This window comes from Aristolochia californica, unplaced genomic scaffold (genome assembly GCF_029961685.1).
Source record: "Aristolochia californica isolate CCGP_79_NKW_82.1479 unplaced genomic scaffold, dmAriCali1.0.hap1 SCAF_7, whole genome shotgun sequence".
In the NCBI taxonomy this organism is placed as follows: Eukaryota; Viridiplantae; Streptophyta; class Magnoliopsida; order Piperales; family Aristolochiaceae; genus Aristolochia; species Aristolochia californica.
Genome location: NW_027182268.1, coordinates 41,075,077 through 41,098,888, shown reverse-complemented (window position 1 = coordinate 41,098,888; position 23,812 = coordinate 41,075,077). Strand labels below are relative to the sequence as shown.

The window sequence follows — 23,812 nt, the reverse complement described above, 5'->3', positions numbered from 1 at the left end:
CTGGCACCTCCCCACTTCCGACTTCCAATTTGAGTCGACTCGCCGAGTCGGGAGTGGCGAATCCCAGGTCTACATTCTTCACTCAATTCATTCTCCCGCGAGAAAGAAGATAAGCAGTGCCGTTTGTTTGGATCCAGAGAGCACACGCAGCAGACGAAAAATGGCGTTAAGCTGCCAGTGCGCGCTCTTCTCTCCTTCGGTACAGTCCCCTTCGCCTTTTCTAACTTTTCGTTACTCGATCCCTCAAAAAACTCGCACCATCAGATTAACAAATCCCCATTTAAGATCCAAAATCTGGAAACCTTATCCGAGGAGGAGGCGTCTTTTTTCTATTTCCGCCGCTCATCCTCCTCTCGATCTCTCAGAAGAAAACGTTCGTCAGGTGTTGCTTGACGCAAGAACCGAGGTAAACCTTGAGATTGTTCCGGCTTCTTCTCGTCCAAACCGTCGGTTTTTTTTGTAATGGCATATTTCCCTCTTGTCCTCGTTATCTTTGGTACATAACATTGAATTTTATTCTAAATTTAAATGGATTTCCTCTGTGATTTTTTTTTCATGCTTAAATGCAAATGCAATCGGAATGGAATCGATTTATGCTCTTTGGACGACTTTTAAACTGTTTATACCTGTTATTCTGTTACTTCTGAGTTCGCTTGTTGGGTGTACTACTAGTTGAAATTTGTTATTATTTGTATGATTGCTGGGCCGATTTAGAGGAAACTAACACTCTGTCTATCGGTTTGTTCTAAACTGTTTAATATTGCAAGATTGTGCACAACCTAATTTCTTCGTTCTCTTGTTCTTAACGGGACTTCAAGCTTGTACATTTATCGGAAAATTTTGCTTCTTGGGTCTTGGATCTGACTTTTTAGATGTTTGGAGTAGGTTTATATATCTGGTGAGGAGCTGTCTCAGCATATTTCTGTATTTTGTGTTGCAGTTTGCGCAGATCTTTGATACTTCTGCTGGCTTGACAGGTGAGTTTAAGCTTATCTACATTATATTTGAGAGACTGATTTCTTTGGCAAGAAGATGAACGCCATTCAATAAACATTTGGCTCATTAAAAGCAAATTGCACAGTCATGACTACTAAAACTCTAGAATTACTAGCTGAGATGGAAGAGAGCCTTCAGAACTTTATAACCTCTTCATGAATGTCCGAGTTATTTATGAATGGAAAAGCAAGAACCATAACCAATTGACTGCGACACACAAGGTGTTTCTACTTTTTATTCATTGTATGCTTTGCTTCCATTAGAGACACGTGAAGCTTCAAATTTTTGAACTTTGGTGGTTCGTTCTGAATGTGGCAAGGTTTTTAGGGAAAGCTGAGCTTGCTGAAGTGGATGGACCCTTTGTGAAAATCTCTCTCAGCGGCCGATTTTGGCATACACGTTCCACAGTTTTGGCTAGAGTTGGTACTTATCTCAAGAACCGGATACCTGTAAGTCATTTCCTCAGAAATCCAAAACACATGGAGCTGTATTTTCTGTAGAGGGTTGATTGTCGCTTGCCTATGTTCATCGGTTTGGCTAATGGCTAGTGTCTTCTAATTCAGGAAATTTTGGACGTGGACATAGAAGATGAGAGGCAACTAGATGACAGCCCTGAAAATTTCTAGCTAACCAGATTGGTAAATTGCTTCTACATTTGCATTGCTTAATAGACAGGTGAAGAGTTGACCTATTGAAAAGTTAAATATCTATGCATAGCTGATTTAAATGTTTTCTGTTTATTCTGATTCATGCCCGTCGAGGATGCTGATATGGTCTTTCTTATTATCAGAGGTTTTTTTTTGTTCTTCATTCGATAGTATAGAGGTAATTCATGGAAAGGATGGACAACCGAAAAGGCACATGTTAATAGGGATGGCATCGAGTCGAGCCAAACTTGAACTTGTATATGTTTGATCCCAAAAATTTTAACCTAGTTTGAGCACGAGCTCGAGCCGGGTTTGAGCTCCAACCTATATTTAAAACTTTAAAAATATATATATATATTGTGATGACCTTGGTACTATTGAATTGCAAGGTATTATAAAGGAATCCAAGACTTTGCAATAGAACGTATAAATGTATAATAACCAGCTTAATAGAACTAAAATAAAGAGCAAATACCGCCATAAATAGTGTTTATTTTATTGGCAGATAACAATATTAGATGTTGAGAGACCCAAAAGGGTTGAATAACGATCATCTTTGAGGTTTAATAAGAACAATTATCAACCAACTAAAGAGGGGATTGATGAAAGCAATTAGAGTAAAAAGGTATTTTCGTAAAAAAATCTATGTTAATGAGTTGGCTCATGAGCTAACAAGGGGAACTTAGAAAATCTCGAGCTTAACTTGATATATTTGATGAGCCTTTTTTCAAGTTTGAGTTCGAGTTGAATTTGAACAGTTTGTGAGCCGAGCCGGTTTGGCTTGGTGCCACCCTTACATGTCATGAAAAGTATCATGGAAAGAGTCAATAAGAGGTGACTTGTTCCTAAAAACACTCATATCTCCTTGCTATGTAGTATAAGATAGATTAAATTGTTTTACACTCAGTTTAAAGTTGTCCCCTTTCTTCTTCTTCTTTTGGTGGTATGTGAAGCCAAGTAGAGTTTAAACTTGATATTATCTCTTAGCATATAGTTTACGGGTTGGCAAATGTAAAAAATATTTAAAATAACATAAAAATTAATTAGAAAATAGTAAAAACTTCATACCATTCTTATTTATTTGTATTATTTTGTTTTTTTGACAACCATAGGCTTCTCAGTAATATGTTATAACTCAATCACAACATATAAGTAAGTGTCTTTCTCTGGCCCTATAAAAATGAAACAAGTATCGTTTTTCAATGTCTTGAATTGTTGACCCAAAAGTTAAAGGTTGCCAATGTTGAATTGCTAGAACTACCACCAACATCTCTTTTCCATTTGGAGAATACCCTTGTATCTTTCCTTTGATAACTTTGCTAATCAAAGAGATGGGATGTCTCTCTTGACTCAAAATGGCTCCTAAAACACCTGCACTTAGTCAATTAGTAGCCACTTCCAGTGTTACTGTTTAGTAGTTTGGAATGAAGAAAGCTGAGAAGAGATTCGACATTAAAGAATAAGGAATAGGAGATGATGCCTGCATTCGTCCCAGTGTTACAGTTGCTCAACCTCTGAAGATGTTCCGTTCGTCCCTTCTGCACAGGGATCAACAAAAAAAACAAATGTTTTCTGTGATGGATCTGGCATTGTTTCGGCTTCTGATTCTCTGCAAATCAAAAGATGCCGGAGACACACAGCCCTTGACCCATTTTTTTGTCGGAGAAGAAGACAGAAAGTAGTCACGTGATTAGCACTCACAAAAGTACAAAATCTCCTCAGATTCCTCGGAGGCTTCGGCCGCGTTCGCGACAGGTACTACGTGCTCCCTCCTCTCTTTCATCAAAATAAACTGTTATCCGCAGAAAACGCGTTCACAAGCATCTCAATCCATCTACCCCTCCAACAACAACTCATTTCCCCCATTAATGCTATCTGTAAAAAAACAATCTGATCTTAATCGGACAATAACTACGCGATCAGTAGCACGGATTCTCCGATCGTGAAGGAGAAATTCCACTGAACAGGAAGGATCGAATATGCGTCTCTTGTCCTAAGAAGTGTTTGATAATATTCGGTGCAGTGGATGATTAAATTATGTTTGATTCTTCTAGTGTCTGGGTAGGAAGATTAATTGGATTAAAGTAGAGATTAGGGTGGAATGTAGTTAATTTGTGGTAAGCAAGCTAATTAACAAACCAAAGTCACAGAGATTAATGTGGGAATCATCAAAGTTGTTGACTTGAAGAGAGGTGAGTTAAGATCAGCGTAATTTCCGGCTAATTATCTCTTTTACGGCATGCTATGGGTTTAAGGCGTTTTTTAAGTAGCCGCGATTTGATGGGATATTATTAATCATTACTGGGAACAAAAACAAAAGTCATGGGACAGCATCGTCCTGTAATCATATTGCATTGAGACAAATAACAAGAAAAAGAAGGACGGTACGCCTCCCTTTTGTTTACGATTTGATTAATTAAGACGTTAATTATGAATTAATAAAAATGTTATGTAGAAAAATGCCGTTGAAAAACCCGCTTTTGGCCCTCTTTTGTTGGTGGATTACCTTAATTAATAAATAAGCGAATTGAACGGGGTGATCTTGGTCGTCCACGTGTCAAACAGTGTAACAGGCTGTCATCGATTAGTCTCGTGACAGGAACTCGCCATGTGGCAGACCGACACGGCTCGGCCTTTTAAAGCTCGTCAGAGAAGGGCGAGAAAACAGAGGATAAGAACAGCTGCCCATATGAGCCTCCTTCCATGGATCCACCCTCCTTTGGGTCGCGGTCAAACGACCCTGCTTTCTATCTCTAGACCTCTTCCCATCCCTGGTTTCATTCACCTTCTCTTTCAACTCAATTTCTCCTGTTAAGCAGCAGAGGGGGAAATAATTGACAGAAGGGGGACAGTTTTTCTTCTGCAGTTTATATTCTATAGAACACCCAGTCTGCTCTGGGTCAGGTCTTGTTCTTTCCGTTTTCTCTAAGTCCGGCTCTGCTTCTGAAACACCTTTAATCATTGTCAATCGAATCATTGGGATATGAGTCTCTCTTGGGTTTTAATTTTAGAAAAAATGAATTGTATGTTTTCTTTCCTCTTTTTGGGCCAGAGGGCGTTGTCCTACCGGCCGTCTGTGGAACTGTGACGGGTCTCGATCGGTACGGAACTCTGGCTAGTGATCGAGTCTCGATGGAATATTAGGATTTCTTGCTTTCTTCCTTTTTTTTTTTTTTTTGAACGATTTGTTTTTTCCTTGTAGACGATCAGCTTTTTGGGGATATATGCTATCTGCTTCTTCGCTTTTCTTTTTTATTATTTTTCCTGATGAAAAACGGGGACTTTGGAATGATTTTCAATTTATGCGTGTTCTGAACATTTATTTTTTCTCGTAGTTATGTAACTTGGTGCTTTTTCACTTATCATTTTACGGTTTCGTCGGGCTTGGATTGAACTCTGCTTGCGTATTGGGTGCCTGATTTTTCCAGGGAGGATAGGATTTTGGGGCTGGCCGCACCGCAAGAAACCTGAGGACCGACTTGGAAGGACGGGCATAGTGCTGAACAACGATAGGGACCTGGATCTATTTTGGCATTTGGTTTGAAGGTACGACAATGATTTAGTTTCTGCTGTTTTTCGTTATTCCTTGCATATTCGGTGATATGTTGTAGTCATTTAGGTTGGCTGTGGGAAAGTTTTCTATTTGGCGAATTGTGAACTTCCCTAATTTATGCTCCCCGGAGAGCACTGGATCGGCCTGCATCCTTTTCAGCCCATACTTTCTTTCTCTGTTTTTCTTCCGTTCTCCTCCAATAGGTTCCATAAGTTTTCCAAAATCTCGATGTTACAGCTGGTCTGTGATCACCAGATGATTCTGCCCATAAATTTTCCGAAACGTGATTGCTTTCCCCAGAGCTTCCAGAATTTTTTATCTCGTTTATCTTTTTTTATTATTATTCCTATGTTGCATAAATGCGCACGTTTCTCCTGTAAATATCCCTTTTTAGCTGATTTTCGAGTTGTGTGATTTCGTCGAATGATGATTCAAGTGGCCTTCTCGAGTTCCCTAGTTTTCTATCCTAAGCTTTTTCTATATTTTTTCATTTCTTCGCATTATACTCTTGTGATCAACACGGACTTGAGTCGATTTGAGGATTTTCAAACATCTGCTGTCTTATGGGATTTTTGAGTTGATCAGTTTCCTTTGAAATCTTTCAGGATTCTACCTGTCCCGACCAGTGATCCACGAAACTTTGTGTCATATTTAGGGAAGAATTGAACTCTCCGGGCTGGGATGGACGACAATGCCGCTGTGGTTGGAGAATGGGCTCCTCAAAACCCCAGTCCAAGGACTCTCTTCTCCTCTCTTTTAAGTGATGATTTTTACCCGAGATCATTCTCTGACTCTGTAACAGATAAAGGGAACCGGAGTCCCACACGGGTATTTGGAAGTCATGAAGGTTCAACCAATTTTGATAAAGAAGATGAACTTGGTACCGGAGCATCTGGTGATCATCATCCTTTGGAACCAAATGTATCTTCTGGTCAGAGGCCAAGTCTAAAAGGGGGCCTTGCTGAGAGAATGGCAGCCAGAGCAGGATTTAATGCTCCGAAACTGAATACAGCTAGAATTAGGTGTTCCAACTTGCCTTCTACACTCACTGAAGTCCAGTCCCCTTACCTGACAATACCCCCTGGTCTCAGTCCAACAACTCTTTTAGATTCTCCGGTGTTCCTTGCAAATTCACTGGTAAGATTCTGCATGTCTAATTTGAGGTTAGTTTGACCCATATTGACATAAGCTTGTTAGTGGTTGTTAAGATAGCGTCTTAACTTTGAGAGAATAACATGAATTTTCGTGGAGACAACTTACCTGTCCTTGGTAGCTACTTGTCCCACTTGTTTTCCATTTTTTCATCTATGGAGTAATTTTTTCTTTGTATCTATGCTTTCTTGTCTTAACTCTCAACTCAACCTTTTTGCAGGCTCAACAGTCTCCGACCACTGGGAAACTTGCCTTTTTGCAGTATGGTGAGAAGAGCACAATCCCTACGGGGATGTCTCCTGTTACAGAGAACGATCTCAGCTTTGAAGGCAGAGATGCAACACCATTTACGTTCAAGCCTCATGTGGAATCAAGTTCCTTGTACTTTGCAAGTTTGGGAAACAAAGTAATTTCATACTTAATATTTTTCTTACATTCTGAAATTTCAAGAAATGAATTGTTAGCTTGCAGTGAATTTCTAAGTTGAACATTTAACTGTCAAGTTTCTTACATTTGCCTAGAAAGAAAAATGCATGAGAATGGCACTGCCTTTTTTTATTCGCAAGTGTTTACGGTCTATTCACTATGTTGAACTGCCTCAGGTAGCTGGTCTCACCAACCATCCTCGGTCTTTGCCCAATATTGAAGTCTCAGTTCAATCTGAGCACCCACTTGCAACTCAGGTCCTTGAAGCAGCAGAAGTTTCCTTTCATGAGCCACAAGAACTCCAACCTCAGCAAAACTTTGCTCAATCAACTATTGGAAAAGATTCTACAGGTAATATGGTATCCGATCATAGAGTAACTGAACCTCTTATAAACCATGCCGAGCAATCTTCACCACCTGATGATCAAGATGATGCTGATGAGGAACAGAGGGGAGAGATTACTTCAATGGTTGTCGGTGCCCCATCTGAGGATGGATATAATTGGAGGAAGTATGGGCAGAAGCAAGTAAAAGGTAGCGAATTTCCACGCAGCTATTACAAATGCACACATCCAAATTGTCAGGTCAAGAAGAAGGTAGAGCGCTCCCATGAGGGCCATGTAACAGAAATCATTTATAAAGGAGCACATAATCACTCCAAACCTCCACCAAATCGCCGGTCCAGCATTGGGTTTCCCCAGCTGCCACAGAACACGGAGAATAACAGTCAGCGACAGGGGGCACAAACTGCGCTGGATGGAGAACAACAATCCAGATGGGGTTGTGCACAGCGTGCCAATGTTATTGGTTCATCAAACTGGATGCACGATAGCATGGGGACATCATCCGCTGCATCTATACCCACCGAGTTTGGTGAAACCACAACATCTGCAGCAGCACAGAGTGGAAAACGAATTGACACCACAGATGCCATAGATGTTTCGTCCACAATGTCTAATGAAGACGATGAGGATGACCGGGGCACGCATGGAAGCGTATCATTATGCTACGATGATGAGGGGGATGAATCAGAGTCAAAAAGACGGTTGGTTTGTTAACTTTGTAGTAAAAACCTTTGGTAAAATTCTCATGTTCAATCGATGTACTCACTGTGGATGCTGAGCATTGCAGGAAGATCGATGCTTGTGTGACAGAGATGAGTGGAGGCTCAAGAGCAGTTCGAGAACCAAGAGTAGTGGTTCAAACAACTAGTGAAGTTGATATTCTTGACGATGGGTACCGCTGGCGCAAGTATGGACAGAAAGTTGTCAAGGGAAATCCAAATCCAAGGTGATACCTAAATCTTACTCTCTACTTTCCTGGCATGATTTCGCTCTACTTATAGCATGTTGGCTAGGTGCAACTGTCTTCTACTGCTTGCCTGTTTGTGCACTGATTTGTTTATCTTTCCCAAACCAGGAGCTACTACAAATGCACAAACGCTGGCTGCTCTGTCAGAAAGCATGTCGAGAGGGCATCACATGACCTCAAATCAGTGATCACCACATACGAGGGTAAACACAACCATGATGTACCAGCGGCAAGGAATAGTAGTCATGTCAACTCTGGACCCACTAGCGTGGCACCTGCACAACCCACTCCTTCCTATGTCTCCAGACCAGAGCCATCCCAGATCCATGACAGGTCAACTCCGGGCACATTCGGCTTCCCAATACAGCCACTTCGACCAGCGTCCAATTTTTCATTCGGAATGGGTCAGCCTGCATTGGCCAACCTAGCCATGGCCGGGTTGGGTGCTGCAACTCCAACAAAGATGCCAGGTCTGCCGATCCACCAATCTTATTTTGGACAGCAACAGCAACAGCAACAGCAACAGCAAAGAAGAATGAATGAGATGGGATTTATGATGCCCAAAGGAGAACCAAAGGAGGAGCCCATGTCAGAATCCGGTCACCCAGTTTCAGCTGGACCATCTGTTTATCATCAACTCATGAGCAGATTGCCCCTAGGACAGATGTAAATTAACAGGGTTCTTTTTGTGTTCTATATGTTTTGAAATTTTCACTGACCTTACTTCTAATACAAGATATTGTCCAAGTACTGCATTGAGCTTTCTTTGACGAGGTTGTCAGTTTTCATGATAAACGATTTTGGTGATTCTTCTGACAAAGAGTGTAAAAGACTGACAGCAATTTTCGGAAGGAGAACAAAAAATGTTTCGTGCCCGTTCCAAGTTATTTGGTGACAAGGACTAGAGTATGGTCATAACCCATCCTAAAATGACTAACCAAACTGTGAACTGAAGTTTATCCCCATGAGACCACCTGCGTTGCCTCCCTGCAACCTGACAAATTGCTAGGCAACGACCAAGTCCTGATGATACAGATGCGGCAGGTAGGTCTGTGTCAACAGGGAGAAGATCCCGACGTTTGCATGGTTGTAACCAACTGACCAGAGCTGTTGTCTCTCCTGAAACAGCAAACAGAGCACAACAAGAAAGATAACCCAAATACATAAGAAGTCCAACAATTATATTAGTTGAAAAAATGAAGTGTTTAAATACGCGATCAGAAGCTTCCTTTGACTGGCCTCGTCCTCTTGCAGATAATAGAACTAATAAAACATTAACCGTTCTTTATAAGGTAAAACTAGCAAAGAAATACCTTTACCCTCTTCTGCTGCAAGTGACTCCATCTTTGTAGGTGTAAATTGTAAAACAGACCCTTCAAATAACTTTTTGCTGATTTGTATTCTTCTTCTCACGGAGGCTTTTTTTATAATACATTTACAACTTTATTAAGATCCAATTTAGATCTTAGGAAACAAATCGTTTCCTATAATTACGGTAACAAATTATACAATTTACAGCTCATTTCAACAAAAATAGAGGTATAACATATTGAAATTCTCATTAAGCAACATAGAGAAAATCTTAACAGAATTATAGAATCCAGACCAAGAATCTTTTCTGCAATCAACCACTGTGTCCTTAATAAAAAAAAGGAATATTAAAATTCATATAGTTATCAACGAAGATTATGTGCTTCATGATTTACATGCTTTAGATGATAACGGTGCAGATCTTAATTGCATCCAGGAAGGGTTAATTCCAACGAAATTTTTATTGCCAATAGGCAAAAAAAAAATGAATATTAATTATAAATTAAATAATGTTGTAATCTGCAGTGATGATAACTATCTATCTAAGGATTTTTTTTCCTTGTTAAGAATTTAGAGACTCCATTCCTTAGAAAAATTATGCCAATTATCTGAAAAATATTTTTAAAAAAGAAAATTAAATAAATTATTTAAAAGAATAATTTTTTTATCTGACAAATGGACAAAGGTTGGAAACACCCGAGATCAAAGATCAGATAAAGCCGATAGAACAACAATTTACTTTAGAAATTTGTAGTGAAATTCCTACTACTTTTTGGAATAGAATAGGAAAAAATATCTTGTTTTCTTATCTTATATTGATAATTTTAATGAGAAATATATTCTTGCAAAAGCTCTATCGAGCAAAATAAAGAAGGAATATTTAAATCTCTGCAAACAAAAAATTACAATCTTGTTAAAACAGATTACTCAGAAAATCTTACTCTCCATGGAGGTACATAGCTTTTTAGGTAAATAAAAATGTTGAAAAAGAACAAGGAGTTCCTTGTTTAATGGTAAATTATAAGCCACTTAATGATTCTCTTTAATGGATTAAATATCCAATTCCTAATAAAAAATATCTTTTAGATAGATTACATTCTGCTAAAACATTTTCCAAATATGATCTTAAATCTAGATATTGGTAGATTCAAATTCATGAGAAAGATAAATATGAAACAACATTAATGTTTCTTTTGGGCATTATGAATTGAATGTTATGCCCTTTTGGTTGAAAAATGTTCCTTCTAAATTTTAAAATATCGTGAATGATATTTTCAATAATTATAGTGAATTTTCTACACTTTATATTGATGATATTTTTAATTTTTTTACTACTATAGAATCACATTTTAAACATTTGAAAATTTTCAAAACCATTATTAAAAGAAATGGTCTTGTGATTTCTGTCCCAAAAATGAAATTATTTCAAATATTTGTTCGATTTTTGGGTCACAATATTAATCAAGGAAATATAATTCCTACTAATAGATCGATTGAGTTTGAATCCAAATTCCTTGATGAAATAAGGGATATAATTCAATTACAAAGATTTTTGGGTAGTCTAAATTATATTTCAAACTTTTATCCTAATTTCGCATAGGATTTCAAACTTATTTATAAAAGACTCAAGAAGAATCATACGCCATAGACTAATGCTCATACCATGGTTGTCCAAAACATTAAAGCTAGAGTACGACAACTTCCATGTCTTACAGTAGTCAACCTTCAATGGAAGAAAATTGTTGAAACAGATACCTCTCATATTGGCTATGCAGGAATTTTGAAACAATTAAATCTAGTTTCTAATAAAGAGGAATTGGTTTGATTCAATTCAGGTCTTTGGAAACAGGTGCAGTTGAACTATTCAATTGTTCAGTAGGAAATTCTTATTATTGTTAAATGTATTGGTAAATTTCAAGATGATTTAGTCAATCAACAATTCTTTTTAAGAGTAGATTGTTCAGCCAAAAAAAATCTCAAAAAATATGTGAAAATTTTGGCATCTAAACAAATATTTGTCGGATGTCAAGCGAAATTAAATGCATTTGATTTTGATATTAAATATATCAAGGGAGAAAATAACTCTCTACCTGATTTTATTACCTGTGAATTTCTGCAGGGATAAAATAACTGTCACATTTTCCCAACTGAGGAAATCCTCTCTCAGTTAGAGGAGGTAGAGAATGAGGAAGACTAATCCCAATAAAAGGAACAATAAAGGGAAAAATAATTTTTTTGAACCATCTTCTTCAACGTCAATGAAGGACATGGTTTTATCTAAACTAAATTTTACAACTTTTCCAATTACGAAAGAATTTTGGTTATCAATCACGAGGATAAGCTCATAATTGTTGATCATTGAAAATTTTGTTCCAAAGTGGCTGAAAAAAATCATTCTTTCCAATAACCAACCACAAATCATGGTTTAATTATGAAGCCATTATGGCTCATACTTAACCTGTGACTAATCATCACACTCTATCCAATATCAAATAATTGGACAGTCTAATTGCTTATTGCAGTTGTACCATAAAAAATTCATATTTCCAATGATTTGGAGAAAGCATAATCTTGTTGATGAAAAAATTGCTCCTAATGGCAAGGGGTACTATTACTAGCAGTATGTTAATGCGAGGTCAAATATGTTTTATTATGAAAATCTTATGCATAAACACACCTGGTATATTACTCTTAGTGCTAAAATTAATAAGTGCAAACAAGATAAAATACACATTCCTTTATGGTATATAAATTGTGGGCTAAATTTGGGGCTCCAATTTCAATTCTTCTTGAACCAATCCAGGAATTATATGGTCAATGGAGGACCATTCATCCTAGTATTAAGGATGTAAAAGATTTGGTAAAAGGATTAGACATGTTCCTTCAGAAAATTTCCCTTTCTTGGACATGGAAATGGGACTTGCAAGTGCATTCAATGAATTCCAGTTGCCAATTCTATAACGTACTTTCCATGTACATTTGTGGAATAAATTTACCATAACAACCTTGGAGAATAAAATTACATAAATCAAAAAAATTATTTTAAATTTTAAAATTTTAACTCCCAAATATGTGAAGCCTCCGACTAATATGTCACCCTTTGATATTATCAAAGCCCAAATTAAGGGAAATTTTTCTACTATCTCTGATGATGATTTGTTACTTAGAACTCTTGATTCAATTAAGGAATTATGTTAAGGAATAGTCCTACATGGATTAGTAAGATCAAGGATTTTGAGTTTATTAGTTGCAAAAGAGGTTTCATAAGGTGGCTAGTCATTTTGGGATAGGCCTTGGACCCAATTCAATATGGTATCAAATAATTGATTTTTAGGACTCGTAGTATGGTTTTCTCGGCTGATCATTCTACCCATTTTTTTTTACCTCTTCTAATTATCAGTATTTTAAGTTCAAACAAGTTTTTTGTGAAAAAAAAAATTCATCCAAATTTCTTTTTAGCGAGATGAAACTCTAACTTCAATCTTGCAAATACGAATTCCTCTAGCAGTAGATCAAGGCTTGATCAGATGACAGTCAGCTTACATGGAGATATCTCCTCTAGATCACAACCCTCTCTCTGCTTTTTCAACGACAATCTTTGGTCAATCTCATTCCAGTTTCTCGGTGACGATTAGTTGTTAGCAAGCAGAATATTACAAAGCCATCAGAATCTGATACATTGCTAGTCGGATTGGTTTTTTAGTTTTGTTTCTAGTGTATAATATCAGTTGTATACATCTTATTTGAAAACAACAACAACTATTTGGTTTATTTCTGGAAAGTTGTTTCCAATCAAGTGCAGATTGTTGTTGCATTGCTGTTTTTGGAAAAAGTTATAATTGTCTTACTGGACCCTTTTACTGATGGACCATGGTTCTTATAGAGAAGAAAGTCTCATCCAAATTTTCTTTTGGATTAGTATTGGATTATTATTCAAATCACTTTTGGTTTGTCGGACCCCTATTTTTACTATTTTCATTACATATTTTGAAAAACTTATCTCACAAGCTTCAATCTTGCTTCACAAAGAGCCTTCTATGAGTAGTTTTGATCATAACTTCTTAAAGCGTTCTTTTGACATAGGATCCTAAATTTGATGCTCTGATACAATATTGTTGTTGTATTGCTCTGATCCTAAATTTTTAACATAATATAATAGAAATCATAAAAAACACAATATGTCTATTTTTGCATCCTCCAAAGATGGCGGCAATGAAGGTGATAATGAAGATCACGATGAAGAAGTGAGATTGGTTCTCGACTCACAAGCGAAGGAAGATGGAGATGCATCTCTTAGTGACTATTACGATGCAATAATTTACCAAGTCTAATCAAAGACTAAACAGAAATAATTCTTTTGTTGATAATGGCTCATCAAAACAATGATACCATCGATTTCTTACTCGGTCTTGTTAAAAAAACAAAACAACTATGGTTGGATCCTAAGTGGTGATTCAAGAAGAAAATGTCAAGCGCCACGAATTGTCTACAACCAGATTACCCAATCTATGGGGTAAATAACAACAGAGAATTCACTGTACTTGAAAAACAGATTCCCTGGCACATCACACTAACCCATAATTCAATAACGCTTTATTAAAGTTATCAACAATTGGCTCATGTTAGTAAACAAGGAGGAATGTCATCTCATCAATGGGAAAGAGATAAATATACCTTATCTAAAAGTGGAGAAGATCAAATATGATCCAAATGACTTCAAGTAGTGCTTTTAATAATTGAGGACCAAGTGTTTAATTGTGTACGATGAATTCATTATGTTTCTTTACTTAGCTTGTAAGATTACGAAAGGTATAAATTAGGAAGTTTTTAGTGTGTTCAGCAATTGTCTCCAAGGTTATCCACTTTGATTGTAAGTTTTCATTTTCCTAGTTTATAGATAAAAGTTTGAAGGGTTTTGGAGTTAAGTATTTTAAGTTTGAAGTACTTTGAATGATCCTTAAGTGTACAAATGGTATTAGAGACGTGAAGGTTCAAGGCTACACTTTGAATGTTGCTCTAAGGACCAACTAGAAAACTTCACTCTGTTGCTAAGACAAATAAAAAGTAATGAATACCAAGCCGAAATAATTTTACAAAAAAATTACATGAAAAACAAGTGCTTTGATCAATTGATCTTCTCGACCGCTGCATGCATCCATAGGCAAACCATGTAATGTAATAATATGGTTATATGAATGCAAACCATGTAATGTAATAATATGGTTGGTTATATGAATGTGATGACTGTCCTTACAGCTGTTGCCTTTTCAATGTAAAAGCTTCTATGAAATTAACTGAATCCTCACTGCAATGCAGTATCTAGTAACCTCCAACACTCTGCTAGCCAAGAAAGAATAAAAAATTTGCAAAGGCAAATCGTTGCTGCTAACAAGAATCTACTCTATGAAATTGCAATGATGACAAGCTCCTGTACAAGCACAGCAAAATACAAGTAGCAATTCTAAGCACCAAAATGTTTCCTTGCCATCATTAAAGCAAACGGAACAAAGAATTTTCTCCTGTGATATTTGAGTCCAAAACGACATGATTGTGATGTATGTATTATACAATTGTAACGTTGAATGCCAACCAAATTCTTCCGTCATTTCTCGTATAAGATGCCGACCAAAGAGAAGAAATAGATTGAATCAACTGACAAACTCTATGAAGTGATGTTTATCTTGGCCAAAATGATCTTCTGGCTTTCAATTTATCTCCTTACAATCGTGCACTTGAAGTCGTCGGCACTGTCTTCGTAGTAAAGACAAAGCCTCTGATGCGAAAAGGAGTTATCCAGCACAAACATCGGACTCTGTTTGTCATGTCCAGACATCTGATAGGGGTAGGCAAGCTGCCAGCGAAGGGTCCTTACTAACACCTACATCAATGTCGACGAAGCAGACTATCAATGACCATTTACAGTGATTTCCAGTAGTTCTGGTTCATTCATGCCCCGTACAATAGAATTGCGGCGATCCATCTCCTGTCTGCACAAGAAAGATGGTTGAGAGGCCTCCGAAACAGAAACCAATTAAATTTGCAACCTTAATTTTAACAGATTGCCAAGAGGTAATTGATCCACCACTTACAAGGGAGAAAAACAGAAATAGTCAATATCAAAAAATTAGAACTCAAAGACCCTTTGAAGATTAAGAACTAAAATAAATGTAAATAACAACACACACTGACTGATTGGAGCAAGTGAATCTCAAGTTTAGGATGTTTTCTTGAATAAGGGTGATCGGTTAATAGTGTTAAATTATTCATAAATTAAACCTCAAGAAACCTGCACATAAATATTTCAGTTCCCATTTTTTTGGAAGGGAACCGTCATTGTTGAGGAATAGCAATCTTAGTGAAACTTAATTTATATCAAAGAAGCTTAAAGGTGGATCTGTTGTCTTCCTGATATACACAGGTACATTTACAGATTCCCCGATAATCATATATTCAGTTTTTCCTTTTGTAAACATGAATCAAAATGTTCAGCATCAGCAAGGTTAAAAGGAAGCCAACCATATAGAAAGCAAAATGATTGACAGGGCATTCAGGAAACAGTTAACCCTGCCATGGAAAGCTAAACAGGTAACAATATTTTATGAAAGGGCAAACCCGGACAACTGTAGGAATTAAGTTCCTTACCTTTTGGATAAAGAATAAAAGTTCTTTACTTTTTGGATAAAGAATGAAAGTTCCTTACTATCTTCACAATAGGAAGATCAAAAGCAACAGACAACCAGACTGAACCTATAGAGGGAAGTAATTTAAAAAAAAGATAACACACTAAGCAGTCCCAGTCCCCTCCCCTTTCAGACAAATTATCACGTATTCAAGAGTAACAATGACATATTAGTTTCGAAATTTTTATCTAATTTTTCCATAACTATGTCAGGCAATCTGTGTGACTTTGTCTCTTTGATAGTTCCCAAAGTTCTATGATCATGGTCTCTGTCTAAACAACATAGGTAGGCAAAGAAATAGTCTAATGACCAAGTGGTTGGAAACAATCCTTACCTGAGACAGTGCCAGATAGAATCATAATGAAGAAGGGCAATAACTCTCCGCTTTCGCTCTTTCAAGGGATCCCCACCACGTCCCACCACAGGTAACTGTTTGATTCCTTTTGCCTCCATTAGCTCCTTTGCAGTTGCCAAATCTGTGTCTGGATAACAAGTTAAAAGTCTCCGCTCATTACCTCGATACTGTATTCCTCGAGTACAGACAGAAGAAACAAAACAACCATTCACCTGTAATAAATTCCTGTAGATCAGTATATATTTTTAACAATGACCGAAGAGAAGAAGATACATATAGACAAACAAGAGAGGGGCATCGAGAGTGTTCTTCAGAAATTTTGGAGAAAGAAACTCCAAATATAATCAAGACAAAAGACGACATTTAAATAACATGTTGATTAGGAAGAAAAAAAAGATACTGTTTTCAAGATAACAGAGGGAGAGACGGAGAGGGGAGGAGAGAGAGAGTGGGAAGACAAAAAAAGGCCTGAATATACTTTATATCACAAGTCACCAAGTATATATCTCTCTCGGATATTTTCCAATCACCTCAGTAAAACAATGACCTAGTTTCATCTTATAGAAGCTTAGGTGATCTGTGGTTCAAGAAAGGTCTACAAGATGCTTATATCAGAAAAATAATGTCAATTGCAAATAAAGTCTTCTCTTGAATAAAAGATAGCAGTGATTGATATGCTTTAGTAATAACAACAGACCATTTCTACAACAGAAGATACCTAATGGTAGAAGTAAAGCCATTGGCACACAATCATGGAGAAGACAAAAAGTGTAAACGTCTTAATCATGCAAGCATAATTTTTTCTACGAGTGAGAAAAAAGGAATTATATATAAGACATAACGAACATGATCTAGTATTTTTTCAGTAATTTGCACAGAACTGAAAAAGGATGCATACATCCAAAATTGCTGAATCTCCATTTGAAGCATCTCCAGATGTCTTGGACAAGTGCCGTTTGATGTCACCTAGGGTCAGGATACCTTCAAGAAGTCCATCAATGTTGACCAAAAGAACACAATTTTGTTGGCTATCATACATAACTTGCATTGCCTCTTTAAGAGTTACAGTTGGTGACACTTTGATGTAGTTTTTTGACATGGCAAGTGAAACCTAGAACAGGGAACAGAGCAGTAGAATGAATTAGAACATATTGCAAGAAGACAATTACCAGATGTTAACTAATAGAAAAATGAATCGACCCTTTTCTTTTTCTTGATTAATTATACAATCAGATCAACTAACTAACAATTACAGATTCACATTAAATGAAAATTTAATTCAGAATAGACAAAAAAACAAGAAACAACAAATTCATTTCGAAAGACAAGTAAAACTGAACCTTTAAGTCATCCAGAACTGAGTCATCATGAACAATACCCTCCAGAACTGAAAGTTCAACACTGTTTCCATCATCAGATCTCTTCCAAGTGGATCCACCTTTGTATTCATCAGTTGAAACAGATGAATATGCCCGTCCCAGTGTCCTGGTATCTGATAGCTCAGGCTCCTTGGGCTGATTAGTTACAGAGGGCACCCATATTGCTAATCCAACAGCCCCCTGTCTCAAGACCAACAAATTTTTGGCTTCTTAGCCACACAGAACAAATAGCTACAATTTTAATTAGCCAGAAGAAGAATAGAATTGAGAAACCCAATTCGCAAATGACAATGTGCTATTCACAGTTCTTTCAAATGGTGCACTCTAATCCAAATAAATAATAGTACATAATAGAGAAAACATCTAATCAATTACGTTCTTATTCACAAATCAACATCAAAGACATAATAATACTCAGTGAGCAAACAGAACTATGCAACATAATGTTTCACACTAAAACCTAATATGGATTATGCAATTTGGTATTAAAAGAACTCTCTTTGTAAGTTATTGTCCGACTTGACATGAATGCCATACAGAGACATAATACATAAACCTATAATATATTGAAATTAGACACACTGGAAAGTAAGCAAATTGACTCTAATGTTGTCATTTAAATGTAATTCCCAGACAAAAACTGTCAGTTCAAGCAGAAAACCCTGTTCAGAAAGCTCACCATGAGAGGAAGCAAGATTCTGTAATCTTTTGTAAGCTCAAACAGAAGTAGCACAGATGTCAATGGCACTGAACAAACAGAAGCTAATGTTGCTGCCATACCGACCTGTGTGGAAATATCAACAATTACAGATCAATTTTAATGCATAAAATTCATGACCAAAAATATATAATTTACTAATAAGAAAAGCAAAAAGAAAATAAAGACTTTACCAATGCATATGCTTGAGGCTGTGCAACAGCAGCATTTCCTGGAATCGCTGAATTGATTATTTCTGCAGCTGAACCACCAAAGACAGCTCCAACAGCAGCACCAATCATCAAACTTGGAGCATAAAGGCCGCCCACTAGTCCAGATCCCTTACAAAGAGCAGTAGCAACAACTTTTGCACCAGCTAATTGAGTTAATAGCCAAATTCCTGGTGCCGAAGCACTTTTCCCAGTGTGAAGGATTTCTTCAACATTTGTGAAACCCCAGTACAGTATGCCAGGATACCTTAAAGCAATAATCCCTGCTCCCAAACCGCCTAAAGCAGGACAGACTACAGCTGGAAGGCCAAACTTTTCCTTTATAAAGTCAAATGACTTTGTAAACCAAGTTACTAGTCGAGAGAAAACGACACTGACAGCTCCACAGAGCATACCTAGTATAAGATATAGAGGCAATTCTGCAAACAAAATCCAACAGACATAATAAAAAAAAAATCCATCAATTGATTACAGAAGCAGGGTGCTCTAAGTGCACATTGCTACCAAGAAAAGACTTCTAGTGATAACAGCCTTTCTGAAACATCTGCACTCCTCTAACATCATATTTAACCTCTACTCCTTCCACTGGGTTTGATGTTCAAAATAGCATCACTTATAGCTGCTAGGTTACAGATATCTCTTTCCTTATTCCTGATAGGGACTCATAAGTATGTTATCTTATCCCAAGATTCTAAGGGAATTTTGTTTAGTATCGAGCATTTTAAACAACCTTTGAATGCCATGGGGATCAAGACAACATCAGATTGTGCAAGATAGTTGTTTTTTGAACAAAGTGTTTTTTCTTTTGAAAATGTAATATCAAGTGTTATCAACAATTTGCTAGATATCAAGCACTTTCAACAATCTTATAATGCCATGGGATCACAAAAACATCTTGGTCAATTTGACTTTTCATAAATATATGTGAAACTATATTACCAAAAAATGTAAGAATATTTACAGATACAACAGAATTTTACGACTGTTTAACTTAAATGTGTATTATCCAAAACCTAAGGAGAAGCAGAAAATGAGAACAAATCAATACAGACCACAGAATCAAGGCCCATCATGCCACAGATGCCACAATCATGTTATGCATTATCCATTTTGTTCACTTATCTATTTTCCACATAAGAATCCTTTTTTTCCAGGGGGTGCAAAAGAATGATCAGAAGGATTTGAGCTTTGAAGTTAACTGTTTAATAATATCAAATGAGTTTGAATAAGATAAAATACCAGCTGCAGATTTCAGTTCATACGTGGGCACTGTAAAAGCTGGCCTCTCTCCAAGTATAACAGTTGATACTGTAGATGAAATAACAGATGCCAGAATTATCATTGCAGTGGTGAATGGAGGAGAATTTTCTGCTTGAAGTGGCCTTAGAACAGTTTCAATGGCAAAAAAGCAACCCGCAACTGCCGCATTGAACCCTAAAGTTTTCATGGAGAATTACAAAATTAAAAAAACCGAGTAATATTCATCTCAACATTTAAAGTACTAAAGCAGGCTTTTTAAATAATTACATTTCACTGTAGCATTGAGATAAATGCAAACCTGAAGCAATGCCAGCAGCTGCACCAGCAGCAACAAGTGCTATCTTTCTTTCCCTGTTGTTTTCCAACATTTCTAGGCACCCATAGGCACAAGATTTGCCAATATCCACGCTAGGACCCTCGGGACCTAAAGAACAGCCAGTACCTAAAGTTACTGCAGCCTGAATAGCCTTAACTGTAGGGAAGACTCCACCGACCAAATCAAAGTTTTGCCTTTGAGATGTTCTTGACTGCTTGATTTGGTTAAATATCTCAAGTAACCCATGCATCATGCCAACAACCACTCCTCCTGTGACGGGTATCAAGAGTATCCTGTGCCATGTATCAGCCAATCTTTGCAAACGCAACCAAGCAGCACCCTCATTTGGTGTACCTGCCCATGCCCATTCATGTATTACATAGACCTACACAAAGAAACAAAAATCAGCATAAAACTAAAGACATCGTCCATAGTCACCATAATACCAAGCAATTATGCTCATACAACATATTAAAAATACAAAGTCTATTAGTTACAGACACCATTGAACTTGATCAGACTAATGTGAAAAAAATATAACAGTTATAAAAAACAAAAGAAAGAACATGTGCATGACTCATTGATCACCATATCATATCAGATACTGCATCAGATACACTTTTCATGTGAACACCAAGGAGCTTCTCTATAAGAAATCAAGCCAAGCAGTGGATAAATAATTGAAATAGACGGATAAGTTTTTCATCAACCAGAATCACTGAAAAAATACCAAACACTATTGACAGCCATTTACATTAAATGATGACAACACAGAATTATATGGGTTTGAAATTCTAATCCAAAGAGCTTCATGGCCTCCTCTCTGGGTTCCATGTTTTCAGAGACAAGTGCAACGGTTCTCTTCATATCGAAGGGGACTCAAAGGTGGTCATTGGATGGTGTGAGTGTCCATCCCCTCCCCCTTGGCGACGTTGGGATATGTTTCGGGAGATTTTAGAAATTACCTCAATTGTATCTTATATTTGGTCTCACATTCCGAGATCCGCAAATTCGGCAGCAAATGTGCTTGCCAAGCAATGAGCTACCCTACATAATTTCTCTTGTTTATATAAATACATCTTTATAAAAAAAAAAAACTCTAATCCAAATGGCAAAAGGTATGTGAAGCAAAAGCTCCATAAAAGTAACTATTGATGCTACTAAGAGCAGGGAATCTTCTTCAAAACCACGAGAACTGACAGTAACATAACCCAAACCCGATAAACCAACTCATGGCCTTATTATCCACGTACTCTCTTTCCTTTACAAAGCAACCAAAGGCATGTAGTCGAGTAAATCGACACACCCACATATTACAAAGCTCGCTCCAAGTCTTTTCATACCTTAACCTGAATGCTTCAGTCAGATCATCATTACATAAAGAGGCCAATAATGTATATCTGAAAAGAATAGCGATCACATTCTAAGAATTATATTGTCTAATATATCTTGTTTCAAGTGGAAACTGGTATTCACCAGATATTGGTTCAAAAAGAGGGCAAAAAACTAAGAGGCAGCTGTTATGCTGCGGATTTGAGCATAGAATCATCCCATGAGTAGTCCTATTTCTAGGATGATCGACACGACCGATTATATGAAATTATTATCCTTCTCACTTTCTAATAAAAAAATTAATTTTCAGTACACAAGTAAAATATTGAATATACTAAAAAATAATTCTTTTTTTATCAACGAAAGTACTCAACTACTGATCTCCGGAAATAAGCCTTAGCATACATATAAAAATCTGAAAATGACACAAAATTTGAAAAACGAATTAAAGTTAAAGTTATTAAACACGTAAAAACTAAAAACACAAACACTCATAGGATACCCACCCCTTTATTAAATGCGGCAACGCAGAGCCCAGTTGCCAGGCCCAGAAGACATCCTATGAGCAACAACGCCCATTCAGGCGGTGCACCGTCGCCAAGTGCATCAGGGGAACGATCAAATGCCTCGTTATCCCCTTCCAAATGTTTGCGGCTCAACCTCCGGCTAGACAAGCCCCGATCCAATTGCTTCAACAGGTCACTGATGGCTCCTTTCTTCCTCGATCCGGGGACTTCCAAATCAGGCTCCGAATTCGACGTATTAGACCCCAACAGATGTTTTTGATCGCTAAATTCCCCTCCAGACATCATCTACTATCTACCTACACCCTAAAAATCCATACAAAGCAAGGCAAATTCTCTCCCCCCCAATAAATGAGAATACTACGATCGGATTACAATCAACGAAATGACAAAGCCTCGGCGGGGAATTCAAAAGAAGGCCTTGACGCGGGCGTGTGAAAGAAGATCCGATAGGGATTTAAGGAGGGTCTCAACTCTGAAGATCCTCTTCCCGCTCCGCCATCGAATGGAAACCGGGAGGGAGAAATCAGAAGGAAATGGAAAAGGAACTTTGTCTTAACGAGATTGTTTTAAAACTTTTTCGCATAAAAGGTCGGCGACCCGACTCGCATAAGCTGGTAGTGTTCGACGCAAGTAACAAAAGAGCGACTGTGCGTCGTGCGCACTTCTTCAATGGGCGGTGCGGGTGTGTGTGCAAAGAATGTAGCCGGGCCCGCCTTTGACTAGAAATAATCAGATCCCCACTTCACCACCAAGGCTCCGGTTCCAAGGGTAACCCATTGGCTGGTGCCATGTTTGAGACCAAAGGGACAGAAATGTAAAATTATTGTGACTCGTGACACCGTTTTCTCATTATGTGTCTCCACATCCTTAAGCTTTCGTGAAATATTGGTCACAACAAATCTTTGAGTCCATCCAATCATTTATTTTTCTACTATAAATGAATCATTTCTTTTTTTCAAATGGGTGACTTGTGTATTAATTAATTTGGCTCTTCATTTGATCTGGTAGGACTAATTAGGAATCGATTCGATGAAAAAAGTGGATTTAATGAAATATTTGTCAAAACATATGAATGATATTATTTTACATAATATATTATGTATTAATTATAATATTTTTTAATAGGTGAAAATAAGCCAATTGATCTCTATAATGTTTATTTATTTTTAGACAAAATAAAACCCCTTCTACTGTATTTTTGCATGGTGAAACTCTCTCGCACTGCAACGGGAGAGTCGAAGCCTCGTACTTCTTTGCTCTCCCTAAGGTCTCCTCCTACTCCTCGTTTTGAAAAAAAAAATGATGCTAACTAAAGCTTATTTTATTTTTTAAATAAAAAAAGTAAATATTTTAATATTAAATATATATTTTAAAAATCATCTTAATAAAAAAAGTATTAAAGTATATTAACAATGTTGCCTTAATTATAATTAATTATAATCATGAAATTAGACATAAAAATTATACCCTCTGACTATAGGCTATATATATGAATGTCCAACTGCAAAGGGTTTTTCAAGGTTATGTTAATTTTGGGGTTTGTAAGCTGCAAGTCTGCAACTGTTCATGTGGTTGACAGGATGAATCGGATCGGACCGATATCCCGAGTTCCCGACTACCTCTTTCTTAAGGTCTGGTAG

The 23,812-nt window shown here is 37.1% G+C and overlaps 3 protein-coding genes across 5 annotated transcripts; 2 read left to right on the top strand and 1 right to left on the bottom strand.

Annotated features, from left to right (window-relative positions):
• The first annotated feature begins 23 nt into the window (after positions 1-23).
• Positions 24-2,010, top strand: LOC137937723 (uncharacterized). Its single transcript, XM_068782852.1, has 4 exons — positions 24-406; positions 941-977; positions 1,324-1,445; positions 1,560-2,010. Exons 1-4 carry the CDS (start codon positions 161-163, stop codon positions 1,620-1,622), a joined length of 468 nt encoding a protein of 155 aa, XP_068638953.1. The 5' UTR covers positions 24-160; the 3' UTR covers positions 1,623-2,010.
• A 2,313-nt stretch (positions 2,011-4,323) lies between these two features.
• Positions 4,324-8,885, top strand: LOC137936617 (probable WRKY transcription factor 2). 3 transcript variants are annotated; one of them, XM_068781404.1, is made up of 7 exons: positions 4,324-4,542; positions 5,072-5,189; positions 5,802-6,333; positions 6,569-6,754; positions 6,951-7,819; positions 7,906-8,064; positions 8,194-8,885. In XM_068781404.1, the coding sequence occupies exons 3-7, from the start codon at positions 5,878-5,880 to the stop codon at positions 8,753-8,755; spliced, it is 2,232 nt and encodes a 743-aa protein (XP_068637505.1). In that variant the 5' UTR covers positions 4,324-4,542; positions 5,072-5,189; positions 5,802-5,877; the 3' UTR covers positions 8,756-8,885. The 3 variants fall into 3 exon arrangements, with proteins under 3 accessions (XP_068637505.1, XP_068637504.1, XP_068637506.1); XM_068781403.1 differs by having other exon boundaries at positions 4,324-4,547; XM_068781405.1 differs by lacking the exon at positions 4,324-4,542 and adding an exon at positions 4,573-4,744.
• Positions 8,886-14,898: 6,013 nt separating this feature from the next.
• LOC137936250 (chloride channel protein CLC-f) lies at positions 14,899-22,787 on the bottom strand. The gene is made up of 9 exons (XM_068780826.1): positions 22,152-22,787; positions 20,296-20,698; positions 19,977-20,171; positions 18,702-19,156; positions 18,490-18,594; positions 17,772-17,990; positions 17,330-17,542; positions 16,411-16,643; positions 14,899-15,383 (listed from the first exon to the last, which is right to left on the bottom strand). Exons 1-9 carry the CDS (start codon positions 22,455-22,457, stop codon positions 15,302-15,304), a joined length of 2,211 nt encoding a protein of 736 aa, XP_068636927.1. The 5' UTR covers positions 22,458-22,787; the 3' UTR covers positions 14,899-15,301.
• Between the last annotated feature and the right edge of the window lie 1,025 nt (positions 22,788-23,812).